The following is a 17,508-nucleotide window of genomic DNA, read 5'->3' on the forward strand; positions in this document are numbered from 1 at the left end:
AAGTCGTACTTTGGAAAATTATATGCATTAAATAAAAGTTTAAAAAAAAAAAAAAAAAAAAAAAAAAAAAAAAATATTTAAAAGAGAAAAATATCTTGGAATAAATTTAACAAGGACAATGAAAGATTCCTGCAATGAAAATTACAAAACACTGATGAAAGAAACTGAAGAAATGAAGAAAACAAGGAATGACTTCCATGCTCATGGGCTGGAAGAATTAAAATCGTTAAATGTCCATACTTCCTAAAGCAAGTTATAGGTTCAATACATTCCCTATCAAAATACCAATGAGGGGTAGGTGTTGTGGTGTTACAAGTTGCCAGTTGGAATACCCACATCCAGTTTTAGTCCTAATTATTCTACTTCTAATGCAGTTTCTTTCTAGTTCATCCTGGGTGGCAGCAGATGATGGCTCAAGGCCCCTCCCAGCCATGTGAGAGATTCAGATGGATTTTCAGGTTCCAGGCTTTGGTCTGGCAAAGCCCTAGGCTGTTGTGGGCATTTGCAGAGTCAGTCAACAAATGGAAGATCTCTGTCTCTCTCTTTTTGTCACCCTGCCTTTTGAGTAAACAAACATTGAAAACCAAATAAAATAACAATGACATTATTTATAGAAATAGAAAAATATCCTGAAATTTATATGGAAGTACAGAGAACCCCAAATAGCCAGAGTGATCTTGCACAGAAAGAGAACTGGAGACATTCTAATACCTGATCTCAAGATATACTATAGGGTCACTTAAGTAAACAGCATTGTATTGGTATAAAAACAGAAAAATGGACCAATGTAACATATAAAGATCCCCAAAATATACCCATCTGTCTTCATTCTAATAACAGAATAAGCATTATCCTACAGCATAAGCAGCAAAAGCAAAACACAGAAAATTGGCAAAGGCAAGGATGAACAGAGTGATGAGAAAAGTGACAGAATGGTAGAATATACTTGCAAACTATTCATCTGGCAAAGGATTCATGCCTAGAATATATAAGGAATGGGGGAAAAAACAAGAAAGTAAACAATCCAAGGGAAAACTTCACAAGTGATCTGAGTAGACATTTATCAGAAGAAATACAGATTGGGGAAGCCATTGTGGTTCAGTGGATTTTATATATATATATATATATATATATATATATATATATATATATATATCTCCAAAGAAAAGTGAAAGCATATAATACCTGCATTACCATATTTCCTGCAGAACTATTCACAATATCCAAGAGACTCTCTAAATGCATGAATAAATAAAGAAAATTTCATACACAAACACAAACACACAGTGGAATGTTAATCATTAAAATAGTGGAATACTGACATTTGCAGCAAATTGGATGAAACTGTTGATATTATGTTAAGTGAATTAAACCAGACACAGGAAAAGAAATACCACAATCTTATTTCACATATGGAATCTAAAAAAATCTTGTTTTGAACAAAAATAATGATTATTAGAGGCTGGGAAGCAATGGGGGCAGGTGGGAATAGAGGGAGATTGGAGTCCTAGGTATTAAAACACAGTAGAAGGAGTAAGTTGTAGTAGTCTTTGGCACATTGTGATGACTATAGTTCACAGAAAACTATTATATATTTCATGAACAAACAGAAGGGAGGAGTCTAAAGTCTACAAACGTAAATTAATGACAAAGAGATGGAAATGTTTATTGCCATATATTAATTAGTGCATAAGGTATATATTTATTGAAATATCACACCATACCCAATGAATGTGTAAAATTTAAGGAAATGAAAATATCAACTAATCTGATTTGATAATCTTAATTTGAATACTTGCTTAGAGTTATCATACATGTAAATTAATATATAGAACTAAAAAATAAAACGTCATTTACAGCAAAATGGATGGAACTGTAGGTCATTATGTTAAATGAAGTAAGCCAGACACAGAAAAATAAGCACCACATGTTCTATTTCAATATTTGGAAGCCAAGAAAAGAAAAGTTGATCTGAATGTGTAATAGTAATTATTAGGGTTGAAGAGTAGAGGGGAGATTATGAGGGGCTGAATGACAAGCACCAAATGATTTAGATAAAAGTACAAGCTTATTTCAAAAATGTTTATGCAAAATCAGATTACAATATGTTTGTTTTAATGCAATTTTTAAAATCCATGAATATGAAGACTCTTCAAAAAATTCATGAAAAATTCATATGATGAAAAAGCCATGCATGGAATAGAATATTGCTAGAAATACGGAGACTAAAGGCCATTTTGTAGAGTCTGAAATGGAAATGAGAAACATGTTATTGGAAACTCAAGGAAAGATGATCCTTGTTATAAAGTGAGAAATAACTTGGCAAAATTAGATTTGATTTCTGTTATTCAGTAGAAGGTTTAATTGGGAGTTAGCAATTGTATAGTCAAGACAAATCTTAGCCAAATGTTAAAGGTTTAACAGTTTCTTCTGAATGCCAAAAGTAAAATGCAAGAAGAGAAATACTGCCTGTCTTGGATTTTTGAAAGTTTCTTTATAATATGTCTTGGCATGGGACTCTTTAAGTGAATCCTTCTGGAATTTCTTAGAGCCTCTTAGATTTCGAGATTCATACACTTTGTAACATTTGGGAAATTTTCCCATTATTTCTTTAAAGATTATTTTTCCTCATTCTCTCCACTTTTCATTCTAGGATTTCCATATGTAGGTTCTGGTTTCCTGATGGTGTTCCACACATCCTTTTGACTCTATTTACTTTTTTCTTTCTGATTCTCAGAATAACTAATTTCAATTGTTCTATCTTTGAATTAATGGACAACATCTTCAATTACTTCCAAACCTGCTGTTGAAACCCTCCAGTGAATATTTTACTTCCATTATTTTAGTTTTAAGCACCAGAATTTCTTGGTGGTTCGTTTTTTTATTGTTGAGGTAACATACATATAAAATTAATTTTTATCATGTGACCTATTTTTATATTATAATACATTGGCGTTAAGTACACTGACAACATTGTGCAATCATTGCCCCTATTTTCAGAACTTATCCAAAACAGAAACTCTTTACCCATTAAACAGTAAATTCTGTGCCTATTTCTTCAGCTCTTATTATTATTTATTCTACTTTTTTTCCTCCATAAACTCACCTATTCCATGTACTTGGTATAAATGGAACCATACAAAATTTGCTGTTTTGTGTCTATTTTATTTAACTTAGAAAAATGTTACCAAAGGTTCATCTGTATTGTAGCAAGTACCACAGTTTCATTCCGTTTAAAGGATGAATAATATCTCTTTGCATTTTTTAAAGATTTATTTATTTATTTATTTGAAAGGCAAAGTTACACAGAGAGAGGAGAGGCAGAAAAAGAAAGATATGTCTTCTATCCTCTGGTTACCTCCCCAATTGGCCACAATGGCCAGAGCTGCGCAGATCCAAAGCCAGGAGCCAGGCCTCCAGATCTCCTATGTGGGTGCAGGGGCCCAAGCACTTGGGTCATCTTTCACTGCTTTCCCAGGCTGTAGCAGAGAGCTGGATCGAAAGTGGAACAGCCGGGTCTTGAAGCTGTGTCCATATGGGATGCTGAAACTGCAGGTGGTGGTTTTACACACTACACCACAGCACTGGCCACTATATATTTTGTTTATACATGTATCTATTGATGGAAATTTGGGTTGATCTCACTTTTGGCTTTGTGACTGATGTTGTTATGTTGGTGAACAAGTATCTATTTGTGTCCTTGCATTAAACGATTTTGTGTAAATAATTTTGGTAAATACCTAGCAATGAAATTAATGAATTAGGTAGGAATTATATACTTTAAAGTGAACCTCCCCAAATTATTCACATTGGATATTTATTTTTATAATTTCTGTCTCTTCATTGATACTTTCATTTTGTTCATACATTGTTTCCAGATTTTTTTTTTTTTATTTGACAGGTAGAGACATAGACTGAGAGAGAGACAGAGAGAAAGGTCTTTCTTCCGCTGGTTCACTCCCCAGATGGCCACCGATCCGAAGCCAGGAGCCAGGTGCTTCTTCCTGGTCTCCCATGAGGGTACAGGAACCCAAGCACTTGGGCCATCCTTCACTGCCCTCCCGGGCCACAGCAGAGAACTGGATTGGAAAAAGAGCAACTGGGACCAGAGCCTGGCGCCCATATGGGATGCAGGTGCTGCAGGCAGAGGATTAGCCAAGTGAGCCACAGCGCTGGCCCCTCCAGGTTTTTGTTTTTAAAATTCTTTGTTTCCCTTTAGTTTGAGTATATTTTATAAGAATTGCTTTATAGTCTTTGCATAATTAGTCTAAAATATGAACTTCCTCAAAAATGGCTTCTAGCTATTCATTTTGATCCTGTAAATGGATCATTTGTTGTTCCTTGTCTTATGATGTTTTGTTGTTGAAAACTGAATATAAATACATTATTTTTTAGTGACTCTGGAAATCCTATCTCCTCCTTTTCCAGGGGTTTTGTGCTATTTTGATTGAGGTAGTAGTCTATTTGTTTAATATTTTTGCTAAATTATTTTTGCAAAGACTTTGTTCCTTTTCTTGTGTGATCACTGTTGTCTCCATTTCTTATTTAAGTTAGAGACTTGACAGAGAACACCAGGATAAAACAAACAAACAAACAAACAAACAAAAAAACAACAACACAGATTTGACAGATATTTCCTTGAATCCCCGGATTTAAAAGACAAAACAAAATGAAACACAAACAAGGGAACAAAGAAACAAAGATAAAATACACCCCAGTCTGTGGTAATCCGGTACATAACAGGGCACTTGAATACTTGAACCTCAGGAATGTAAAAAGAAATCTGGAGGCATGGGAAACTGTTGTTTTTCAGTTCTTTTTGAACACAGGTCTTGCTCTGTGCATCTGAATGGCTTTCTAGTCACCACCTAATACACACGCATATACATGCGGCCTTGACCTGTGAGATCCACACTGCAGGGATGGTGGGGTGACGGTGTTCTTCAACAAGAAGCACTGGAGACAAGTTTTGGTGAACATGTCTGCTTTACTAATGGCAAGCACACCTTTTAAAGGGCAGGCAGAAGGGGCATAGCTAATTCAGGGCAACACTAATTCTATAGGATAGAGCCAATATTGGCACCACTATGCTTTTCCAATCAGCTTGAAGGTCATGTAACTAGGGTAGCTTTCTAGGTGGGCCTGGGCCACACCCAGGAACAGTTTGCCTGATGGCAGAAGTCAGAGGTGTGGGGGTTGGAGTCGGGGGTGAAATGTGCCTGGGGCTCTGGCCACCTGCCAGCAGTCAGGCTAATTTCAAGAATGGGCTAGGCAGGCTGACTCCTTGCCTGGTCCAGGATCACCCGCACACACACTCAGGTGACTCGAATGCCCTAATTTCTTAACTTTTTTTCCAGCAACTATTTCTGTTATCTTGTCATGCTTATGGCTGCAATTGGTTACTCTTTGTTTCCAATTTCAGTTGCCAGTCAGATGAAAGAGGAACTCTTTGCCTCAGTAATTCATGTAGCCCACAGAGTTTAAAATAGACTTATATCACAAATTACAGTAAGATCTCTGCTCTTTGCTAAAGGTCCCACACCAAGAGTGCACACTCCTTTGTTCAAGATTGCTCCTCTACTGAGGAGAGAATTGGGCAACGGCAAGTGAAAATATCACAAATCTTTCCTACCATTCTGCTTGGCAGCTATACGCTTTTTTTTTTTTTTTTTTTTTTTAAGTTTGAAGGATGGGAAGAAAGAGAGGAAAGTGAGAGAGACAGATCCATCTATCGGTACACTACAAACTAGCTGGGGGTGGAGGGGCTGAAGCTGGGAGGCAGGAACTCAATCCAGGTTCTCCTTGTGGGTAACAGGAACTCACTGTCTCAAATGGTCTGCATCAGCAAGAAGCTGGAGTCAGGAGCCAAAGGTGGGTATCAGACTTTACGTGGGGCATGGGCAGCCTACCCAGCAGCTCAAACACTAGACCAAACATGTAAGTTGGTGACTCAAACACTAGACCAAACATGTAAGTTGGTGACTTTTTTAGTTGGTTTTGACAGATTTTTCTTGTGGATGTTTCTGTAGAAGAATGAGAGCTTAAAGCTGTCAACTTCCATTTTGCTGCAATGGAAACTATCTGTTTTGTTTGCCTTTTTTTTTTTTTTTTTACAAAAATGACTATGCTACCTGTTCTGATATTACACTTGGATCTGTATTGATTGTCCACTCTCAAAACCAGAAAGAATTTTTAACAACAAATTCACCTTCAAAGTAAACCTTGATGTAAGTCTTGATTTTTTAACTTAAAGTATGTTTTAGAAGCATGGTCATGTGCCTGTTGAACAACTTATTCAATAGCCAACACAGTAAAGAAACTTATGAATTAATTTTTTGTAATGGAATTTGAATTTTTTACTAGTTAAGGTAATTGTTTTTAAAATATATTTATTTACTTATTTATTTGAAAGGCAGAATAACAGCTGGATCTGGCCCAGGCTGAAGCCAAGAGTCAGTAACTTCCTCTAGGTGGCCCACACGAGTGTCAAGGACCCAAAAACTTGGACCTGCTTCTGCTGCCTTCCTAGGCATATTAACAGAAAGCTGGATGGTAAGTGGAGCAGATGGGATTTAAGCTGGCACTCTGACAAAGGATGTTGCAAGTAGTGGCTCAAACCATTGTGCCAAAACACTGGCCCCAAAGGACATCATTTTTTAGTAGTAAAATATACCTATCATATCATAATTATTTATGGATTCCACACATTAATATCATATAGAGGTCAATAAAGTACCATTCAATGATTAAATTAGGCCTGTATCTGTTTGCAAATTGAAGAATCGGGGCTGGTGCTGTGGTGTTTAGGGCAAAGCCACTGTCTGCAGTGCTGGCATTGTATATGGGCGCTGGTTCGAGTCACAGCTGCTCCACTTCTGATCCAGCTCTCTGCAATGGCCTGGGAAAGCAGCAGAAGATAGCCCAAGTCCTTGGGCCCCTGCACCCATGTGGGAGACCCAGAAGAAGCTCTTGGATCCTGGCTTTGGATTGGGGCAGCTCCAGCTGTTGCAGCCTTTTGGGGAGTGAACCAGCAGGTGGAAGACTTCTCTGTCTCTCTGCCTCTGCCTCTCTGTAACTTGGCCTTCAAATAAATAAATCAATCTTAAAAAAATCATTCTCAAACAGAGTACTTACATGTACATATTTAATCACTAGGTAGCATGTGAACCAAAGTGTTTCAAAATTCTATAGCAAAATCCTATGTTGAAAGATAGAGAACATGTGATGTTTAATTCTGCAAAATGACAGTAGTCTGAATGACATCTGAATGGATGCTTTCAACAATGCTATCCACTTATACAAATGAATATAGAGATGGTTCTGAAAATAATTCCGAGCTATATACGGAGATATTCTCTTCATTTTTGAAATGTTAGTAGACATAGGTTACACATTTCCAAGTGATAATTGAGGTTATTATAGATAGAAGTAATTATTGAATCACATCATTATCATTTTCCTATAAAATTAAGCTAAATAGTCATTTGTTTTTCTGGATAGTTTTATGTCATAACCATACTGATTAAGTTCATTAAAATAAATTCAGTTGTGTAAAACAATATTTTCTCATGTTTCTACTTCAGTACTAGCTATTGCCAAGAAAATTTCAGATAGAAGAGAGTACATCACAATTTTCTAAAAATTCATGTCAACCTTTGTGTAGATGGTGATGATATTTGACATTTTTTGCTGACTGAACTACATTTTGAATCTTTATAACAATATCCTTGTTTTACAAAGGCAAACACGCTAAAGTTGGAAGTTGAAGTTATTACAAAGTAGAAAGTTTAACTGATTTAGAAAATTTTCATTCATCACTGTGCTGGTTATGCATCTTGTTGAGTATTTCCTACTACTTTTTATGTTCTTACAAATGGAATCTTGATGAATATATTTATGTGGAATATTTATGTAAAGGATTTAATTTTATTCACCAACATTTTATTGATTTATTTTATTCACAAAGTTATTTTATCTGGAAAGAATGTTTGTTTGTTTTTGTCTCTGTGGCTATTTTTTGTGTTTATAGTATTTTATCTACAGTTATTTATTTTTAAATAGTGATTTATCTATAGTTGGGGACTTTTGCCTTGGAAGTTACTTTATGAACTGATGATACTTTCCTGCAGTTAGGGAAAACTTATTTCCTTTGGTCTGGTATACATTTTTTAAAAGTTTATTTAATTTTATTTATCCAATAGGCATAGAGACAGAGAGAGGGAGAGGTCTTCATCTCCTGGTTCATTCCCCAAATGCCCACAACAACCAAGGTTGTGTCAAGCCAAAGCAAGGAACCAGGAATTCCATCCAAGTCTCCCACTTCCGTGGCAGAGACCCAAGTACTTGAGCCATCATCTGCTGTATCCACAGTTGCACATTAAAAGGAAGAAGGATGGGAAGTGGAGGCCTGCCTCTGATAATGGATGCAGGTGTTCTCAACCTGCTCCACTAAAATGCCTGCATCTGGTGTATTTTTATTTGAGCATATGAATATGACTTGAATAGTGAAACAATTATTCAAAGTTGTGCTTAGATTTCAGCTTGGTTTTCAACTTAATTTGCTAACATTGTGATGGTAACATTGTCTACATATTTAACTTAGAAATCCGTGCTCAACTGGATTTCCACATACAGAAGCATGAAGCAAGACCCCTACCTTACACCTTACACAAAAATCCACTCAACATAGATTAAAGATCTAAATCTATGACATGACACCATAAAATCATTAGGGAACATTGGAGAAACCCTGCAAGATATAGGCACAGGCAAAGACTTCTTGGAAAAGACCACGGAGGCACAGGCAGTCATTGGGATTACATCAAATTAAGAAGTTTCTGTACTGCAAAATAAACAGCCAGGAAAGTGAAGAGGCAACCGATAGAATGGGAAAAAATATTTGTAAACTATGCAACAGATAAAGGATTAATAACCAGAGTCTAAAAAAGAGATCAAGAAACTCCACAACAAAACAAACAACCCACTTAAGGGATGGGCCAAGGACCTCAGTAGACATTTTTCAAAAGAAGAAATCCAAATGGCCAACAGACACATGAAAAAATGTTCAAGATCACTAGCAATCAGGGAAATGCAAATCAAAACCACAATGAGGTTTCACCTCACCCCGGTTAGAATGGCTCACATTAAGAAATCTACCAACAACAGATGCTGGAGAGGATGTGGGGAAAAAGGGACACTAACCCACTGTAGGTGGGAATGCAAACTGCTTAAGCCACTATGGAAGTCAGTCTGGAGATTCCTCAGAAACCTGAATATAACCCTACCGTTCGACCCAGCCATCCCACTCCTTGGAATTTACCCAAAGGAAATTAAATTGGCAAACAAAAAAGCTGTCTGAACCTTAATGTTTATTGCAGCTCAATTCACAGTATCTAAGACCTGGAATCAATCTAGATGCCCATCAACAGAAGTCTGGATAAAGAAATTATGGGATACGTACTCTATAGAATAGTACACAGCAGTCAAAAACAATGAAATGTGGTCATTTGCAACAAAATGGAGGAATCCAGAAAACACCATGCTGAGTGAAATAAGCCAGTCCTAAAGAGACAGATATCATATGTTCTCCCTGATCGGTGACAACTAACTGAGCACCAAAAAGGAAACCTGTTGAAGTGAAATGGACACTATGAGAAACAGTGACTTGATCATCCCTTGCCATGACTGTTGATGAACAACTTCATACTTTATCCCTTTTAGTATTTTTTTGTTCTACTTAATACCATTGGTGGAACTCTGTAATTAACACACATTTATTCTTAGGTGTTTAAATTTAACTGAAAAGTGATCTCTGTTAAATATAAGGGTGGGAAGAAGAGAGAGAGGAAATGTACAATTTGGGACATGCTCAATCTGACTTTCCCCAAATGGTAGAGTTAGAAACATGCCAGGGGATTTGAATTCAATCCCATCAAGGTGGCAGGTACCAATGCCATCTCACTAGTCCAAGTGATCAGTTTCAGTTCACAGTTGAGCATATTGATAGGATTAATTGTCAAAGGGATCACATAAACAAGACTAGTGTCTGCTAATACTAACTGATAGAATTAAACAGGAGAGAAGGATCCAACATGGGAAGCGGGACACACAGCAGACTCATAGAATGGCAGATGCCCTAAACAGCACTCTGGCCTCAGAATCAGCCCTTAAGGCATTTGGATCTGGCTGAAGAGCCCATGAGAGGATTTAGGCATGGAAAGTCAACACACTCTGTCAAACAAAACAAAACAAAACAAAACAAAACAAAACAAAACAAAACCCACCCTAAATGAAAGATCTCTGCGAGTGAGATCCCAGTGGAAAGAACATGCCATCGAAGAAGGAAGTACCTTTCCCTGTAGGGAGGAGAGAACTTCCACTTTGACTATGATCTTGTCTAAATAAGATCCGAGTTGGCAAACTCAAAAGGCTTCCATAGCCTTGGCAATTCATGACAAGACCCTAGGGTGATTACTGATGCCATAAACAAGAGTGTCAATTTGTTATGTCTACAATAGGAGTCACTGTGCACTCACTTCCTATGTAGGATCTCTGTTCTTAATGTGTTGTACAATGTGAATTAGTGCTATAACTAGTACTGAAACAGTACTTTATACTTTGTGTTTCTGTGTTGTTGAAAACTGTTGAAATCTTTACTTAATATATACTAAATTGATCTTCTGTATATAAGCATAATTGAAAATGAATCTTGATGTCAATGGAATGGGAGTGGGAGCGGGAGATAAGAGGGTTGTATGTGGGAGGGAATTTATGGGGGGGGGGCACTGTCCAAAAGCTGTACTTTAAATTTATTAAATAAAAGTTAAAAAAAAAGAAATTCTTGCTCATTTTTTTTGATAGGTGCTGCATTGCCTGGTTTACTGCTTATATTTTCAGTCATTTTCTCTCATGACACACAGGTAATTCTGGTGTTTAACATCTTCTAATACCAAAATGATGATCAAAGTAATTTATTAAGCCATTATTTTAAAAGATACCTTTTATATTTTCTATTGATGTTATTTTCAGTACTGTAAAAATTACAGGACACCATGTTATGCTTTAAAAATATTTTATTTTCTAAAGGAAGTAAGCATACTTATATGAAGCATAGAAGTTTCATTACTTGTTCTGGTTAGATGGTGAAGAAGATTTAGTAATGTCAGTGTTAGGTCGGGAAAACACCTTTGAAAGAACTGAAGATACTTTTGCCAGCATATTAGATCCTTGTTTGGAAACATTGGGTTTGGGAGTTTCTGTAAACAAAGCAAAAAGGCAATATGGATACTTACTAGACATTTTAATTGAGGAAGTCACATCAGGGCATTGATGATATTTTATGATATTCATAAAATAGTCTGTGGGATTTTAAGAACATTTATAAAATTTACTTTACTTGATCCATTAAGATCCTATGAAGGAAGCAAGGAGAATCATATTTTCATTTGGGGGCTCTGAAGCTTGTTGAGGTCACATCCCCTTCCTAAGGTCATAGGAGTCAAAAGTAGCCACACTGCGAGTAGGGTCTAGGCTTTCTGACTTGTATGGCATCATTACACTCATTTCACCTTGAGATTCTATAGTCAGGGTGCAAAGTCCAGTTTTTAATTTTCCAGCAAAATATTCTGAGAATGCATGATGAGCTAAAAGGGAAAGTAACTCAACTCTATCCAGTGAGAATGTCTATTTCAGAATCCTGATGTGAAAATTCAAGTACATTAAAACTGTTGTAATTCTCAGCTACTTTGGTTGAATTTGTTGACTGCAAATAATTTTTGTCATCTGAGATAGGAAAATATAGATAGGAAAACATAGATAATCAGTCTCAAAATGGATTCACTTGTTTTCTTGACCATTTATTCAGGACACAGAGAAGATCATACCTCACTTTAACAAGCCTACTATTTGACATGTAATACAGATATGAACATGTGTATACTTTTCTGATACTCCATGATTAAGTTGTGAAAAGACACAAAAATCTACATGGGACTAAGAAAAACATTTTATTAAATATTATACATGATATTCAAAAGTCAGGAATTTTCATGCAAAATATTTACATCCATTTTCTTTTGAAAAATGACAATATTTGGATTGGAAGACCCTGACAACAATCTGAAATGCCAGTGAGTAAAGGAGAGTAGCAGCTCCCTCCTTCAGATGGAACATACATCTCCAGTGAGACACAGACTCCTGCTCAACCTGCTGTTCTTGTTTATAATGCTTACCTTTCTCCTGGAAGCAACTGAGTATGCAAATTAGGATGATGTTGAATGAGTATAAGTCTTTGAAAACAGGCAGATCTGTGTTTGAATCATAGTTTTGCAGCTTATTGGCTGGGGGATGACCTTGGATAGCCTACTGCCATTTTTCTCCTTAATCATTCATACTTTCTTTTTCAATAAAATGTGGATAGTTGCAATGTAATAAAATTTAGTACATTATCTGTTGCCCCTTGTGCATGAAACTAATGAAAACTGCTTATTAAACTGAAAGTTTTTATATAAATAATAAGAACACTAATTAATAAGAATTTCAGTACCATATTGATAACACGTAAGGGAAGACTTACTCATTTGGGGAGGGAAATTGAACGATGATTTTAAGCTCAAAATAACTGGGAGCCTTAGTATACTAGTTGTTAAAATGGTAGTATATTTCATACCTGAAATGGCTTCCTTTGAGGAATACCTACTGCCAATAACATCATTGGTTCCTTCAAAGATGGTAATGAACTGTCAAGGCAAATTGACATATTGAGTCTTTTATTGGACACTAAATGCTAGATATACCTGGAAATTGTCAAAGGGCGAATACAACCATTAAAGCATCTTACATAAATGATATCTGTGGTCTTAAGCCTCGAAGAATTCTTTTGTGAAACTCAGGCTTATAATTTTTGCCAATTATAATAAAAAGGATTGTCTCTGGTCATCAATGTAGGCCTTTATCACAAAATCATGGCTAAAGGCTCAGTCATATTAACCCATGAAAAATGTCAGCTCTATTGTCACTTTTCCACTTAGGCTGAAATGGAAGAAGCTACAAATCCTTTGGGAAATAATAGATAAAATGATAGGGGAGAAGGAAAAAGGATGTTAGCTTCACAATTCTTTGTTTCCTTTTATGGAAACATTAGCTATTGTGTTGACTGGAGCAATAAAGTGATTGTGTTGACCTAGAAGTCCTGGGGACGTGGCTTAGATACTTGCTTTACTCTGTAGACTGTGTGTGTGTGTGTGTGTAATTTCCTTTTATATAATTTCACTTATTTTAATTAATTTTTGACAAATTCAACATGATTTATACATACAAGTCTAACAGCATATGATATTCCCTTCCTCCTTGCATCCCTCTGTCCTCCTACCTTTCTTTCTGACTTTTATAATTTCTTTGAATGTAGAAGCAGAAACTATACTAGAAAGACATAATAGTTTGGAAAAGGTGGTTTGGCTATTGTGTGGCTATTCTATAATGTTATCAAATTTAAAAGAAAGTGAATAATCAGTGACATACAGTCTAAATACATGTCACACGAGAAAAATGTCTGGTGTATAAATCTAATAAAAAGTGTTATTATGAGAGTTTTATGATAGTTCTTCCAGGAGGACCTGAGGCAGTTTACATATAGATACTGAAAATAAGATACTCTAGGAATAAAATGGGGCACAGATAATCTAAAGTGCTGGTTCTCAACAGTGGCTATACAATACAGTTATCTGTGAACATATAAGTTAAGAAGTATGAATACCTTGAGCCCATACCAGTTTAATTGGAATCCATGAAGTGGGGGATTCTGATTTTTTTAAAAAAAATATACTCTTTTTTGGGTGCTGGGTAGAGTCCCAGTTGCTCTACTTCTGATCCAGTTCCCAGCTAATGGCCTGGGAAAAGAAGCAGAAGATGGCCCAATTGTTTAGGCCCCTGCTAACCATGGGGGAGACCAGGATGAAGCTCCTGACTCCTGGCTTCAGCCTGGCCCAGCCTGGGTGTTGTGGCCATCTGGGTAGTGAACCAGCAGATGGAAAATCACTTTCTTTTTCTCACCCTTCTCTGTAAATCTGACTTTCAAATAAATAAATAAATCTGGAAAAATATACAGCCCAAAAGACACTAATATGGGAGAATTAGAATTGAGAATCCCTAATTTAAATTGGGCAGATGCTACCCTGTACCTGGAATAAGTAGATACACTTACACTTTTTTTGTTTGTTTTCTTTTTTTTAACTTAAGAATGTTTGCCCATTTTAATGTAGCACTGTTATACTGTTAAGACAACTTCAACTATTTTGTTTCTGACAATTTCAAAATTTTGTTTGTCATGGACTTGACTTCTCTTGTTCTTTTCCTTAAAATTTATAGATAATGTCTTTGTTTTTTGTATGTTGAGTAACTTCACATTGTGCCCTGGGCAATTTTAACAATTTATGAGATTCTTGATCTCATTATAATCCTCTGGAGAAGACTGATTTTTGTTTGTTGGTTGGTTGGTTTAAGTAATCAATCATCCTTAAAGTACCCTTCATTCTGGGGAAGTTATTTCCTGCAGTTTCAGTTTTCAGACTTCATATTTTTTGAATAGCCTTGTGATTGCACCACTACTGAGACTATTATTTAGGGGCCTGCACAGTAGCATAGTGGGTAAAGCCACCGCCTACAGTGCTGGCATCCCATTTGGGTGTCAATTTGAGTCCTGGCTGCTCCACTCCCGATTCAGGTCTCTGCTAGGGCCTGGGAAAGCAGCAGAAGTTGGCCTAAGTCCTTGGGCCCTTGCACCCACATGGGAGATATGGAAGAAGATTCAGGCTCCTGGCTTTGGATAGGCCCAACTCTGGCTGTTGTGGCCATTTGAGGAGTGAACCAGCAGATGGAAGACATCTCTCTCCTTCTCTTTCTGACTCTGCCTCTCTGTAACTCTGCTTTTCAAATAAATAAATAATCTAAAAAAAAAAAAAAAGCACAGAGGGTTAAGTCACCACCTGCAACACCAGCATCCCATATGGGTGCCAGTTCCAGTCTTGTCTGCTCTACTTTCAAGCCATCTCCCTGCTAATATGCCTGGGAAAGCATTGACAGGTGTCCCAAACCCTTGGAACTCTGTTACTCATCTGGGAGATCATGATGATGAGCTCTTGGCTCCTGGCTTTGCCCTGCACAGCCCCAGCCATTGAGGCTATTTTGGGAGTGACCCAGAGGATGGAAGATTTCTGTCTCTGTCTGTCTCTTTGTCCCTCCCTCTCTCTGTAACTATGCCTTTCAAATAAATAATCTTTTTACAAAAGCCCATATTTTATGTTCTCAAAGCATTTTGTACATGTTGTTTTTGGAAGTTATTGTCTAAGAGTAGCTGAGACTATTAAGCAGACGTTTACATTCACAAAAGAAGATTAAGTTGAGTGGAGAACTAAGCCAGTATCTTTGTAAAGTGGCAAACATCTTAAGTATGAGAGAATTTTACAAATTAATTCTCAACATTGTGCTATATTATGATATGAGAAATAGCTGGATAATTGATGGATATTGTTTAATGGAGGTGCGAGGACCTGCTTGGAATGTGATTAAATTGAAACAAGAAACAATGTAATAAAAACAGAGAAGAGGTTCTGAAGATGCATTCCTTATTGGGAACTTTCTGATATGGATTAAGGAAAAGGAACTTTCTTTGGCTTGCAGTGGAGAGGAGGAGAGAATTTTACAAAACTAATGAATGTGTTCTTAGGGATATGAGATCAGAATTCACTTTCTCTAAGCCACTTCGCTCCATCTCTGAAGTTAATGTTCCTCCGCGACATCCACCAAGTCCTTCAGTTGTGTCTACTCTGCCCTAGGGAGGGCCAAGAAACTTGCTCACTATCAGCTTTTCTCCAGAGCCCAGAGTAACAGGGCTAATGAGTCGAACTGTATTTGAGTACTGAAGAGAATCAGTGGTTTACTTTGTGTACCTCGAGACATAATTCATATTTAAGTTGAGAATTTTGATTAAGGGATTTTTAGGTACCAAGCACAAGCCTCAGTTAGTAGAAGAGATTTGGACGTGAAACAATTGTTAAAAAAAAAAAAAAAAGAAGAAGAAGAAGAAGTGTTTCCTGAAATTCCTTAAATCATACCACACAGTCTTTGATTGCACTTTTCAAATTATACGATTTTCAACTGGACTTCTGTGTATACCAGCTAGGGACTACTGAAAAATATTTACCTTAACACTGCCTGCATTCTCTGGCTTTCGTTCCCGACAACTTTCTGTGGAGGTAGAAAGAAGGAGTCTTTTTCTGAGGTATATATACTAGTTGATACAACTCTGATTTTTTTTTTCACCAAAGAATCATGTAATTTAGTCATAGAAGAAGTAATTATTATTTTTAAAAATTTTATTTAAATTGTACATGTTTCATGTATTTCAAATATACAGATTTAGGAATGTAGTGATACTTCTTCCCTCCCACCCACATTCCAAACCTTCTTTCTCCTCCCTCTCCCATTCCCATTCTTAATTTTTACAGAGATCTATTTTTAGTTTACTTAATGATCTTAAGGTTAACCCTACACTAAATAAAAGTTCAACAAATAGTATGAAGAAAAAAAAAAAAAAACGCTGTTTCTCAACAGAAGAGACAACTGTAAACAATCATCGGATCTCAAAATGGACATTTTGAGAAGTGATTATTTTTTTAAGGCATATACAATGAGGGTAAGCTGAAATAAGTGAAACTCCTGGGCATATGTTAACCTTTCACTTAGAAATTATAAAAGATGAAGTGTGATATGGTAGGAAAGGCAAGTGGTATACATTATTAGCTACATATTCTATGCACAATCATCCCATTTCTAGGGGACTCTTTATTTACCTTAAAATAAAAGGTTACACTGTAGATGATTCCTAAGAGATTCCAACTCTTAACAGTCTTTGTCCATACCTACTTACTCCCTACTGAGGAGTCAGATAATTTGCATTCGAGTCTTAATTTTACTGCTTAGAACTATGTGAACATTGACAAATTAATTATAACTTCTCTGTTTATCAATTTCCTGATATGTAGAATGTAAATTGTTTATTTCACAAGGGATACAGTATATGAAAAATGACAAATTTTGTACACATGCACTCCTCACAATCATAATAATTCACTCTTTGAGTTATTCTTTGGGCTAATGTAGATTCTAGAAACTAAGCAATAGGAGAACATTAGGTAAATCAAATATGAAGGTATTGTGATTGATTACTGAAAAAAATCTGAAAAAAATTGCTAAGATTTTATTGTTGGTTAACAATATTCTGTAGTACTGGAATCTGCTTTATATGGTAGAACATAGAGTTTTGTTTTTACACAACCAAGGACATTTGATTTACTACCAGTTATATCAGTCCAGTTTTTTTTTTCTTTTCATGTTTCTAGACTAAATGGGCATAAAACTCCAACTAGTATTGGTGAAGAGGCACAGACAAATTCTTGACACTTGGAGTGACCATAAAATCATATTTAAGAACTAGGAATCTAGCATAGACCT

The 17,508-nt window shown here is 36.2% G+C and overlaps 1 protein-coding gene across 1 annotated transcript in view; it reads right to left on the bottom strand.

Moving 5' to 3' along the window:
• Positions 1-11,111: 11,111 nt before the first annotated feature.
• The window catches only part of FSIP2 (fibrous sheath interacting protein 2), a 123,740-nt gene continuing 117,343 nt past the window's right edge, over positions 11,112-17,508 (bottom strand). The window contains 3 exon segments of the mRNA XM_089329034.1: positions 11,112-11,255; positions 12,668-12,737; positions 16,199-16,242. Coding sequence (XP_089185160.1) covers positions 11,122-11,255; positions 12,668-12,737; positions 16,199-16,242 — 248 coding nt within the window. The 3' untranslated portion in view covers positions 11,112-11,121.

Source organism: Oryctolagus cuniculus, chromosome 3 (assembly GCF_051225735.1).
Source record: "Oryctolagus cuniculus isolate XC-2025 breed Fujian yellow rabbit chromosome 3, ASM5122573v1, whole genome shotgun sequence".
Classification (NCBI taxonomy): domain Eukaryota; kingdom Metazoa; phylum Chordata; class Mammalia; order Lagomorpha; family Leporidae; genus Oryctolagus; species Oryctolagus cuniculus.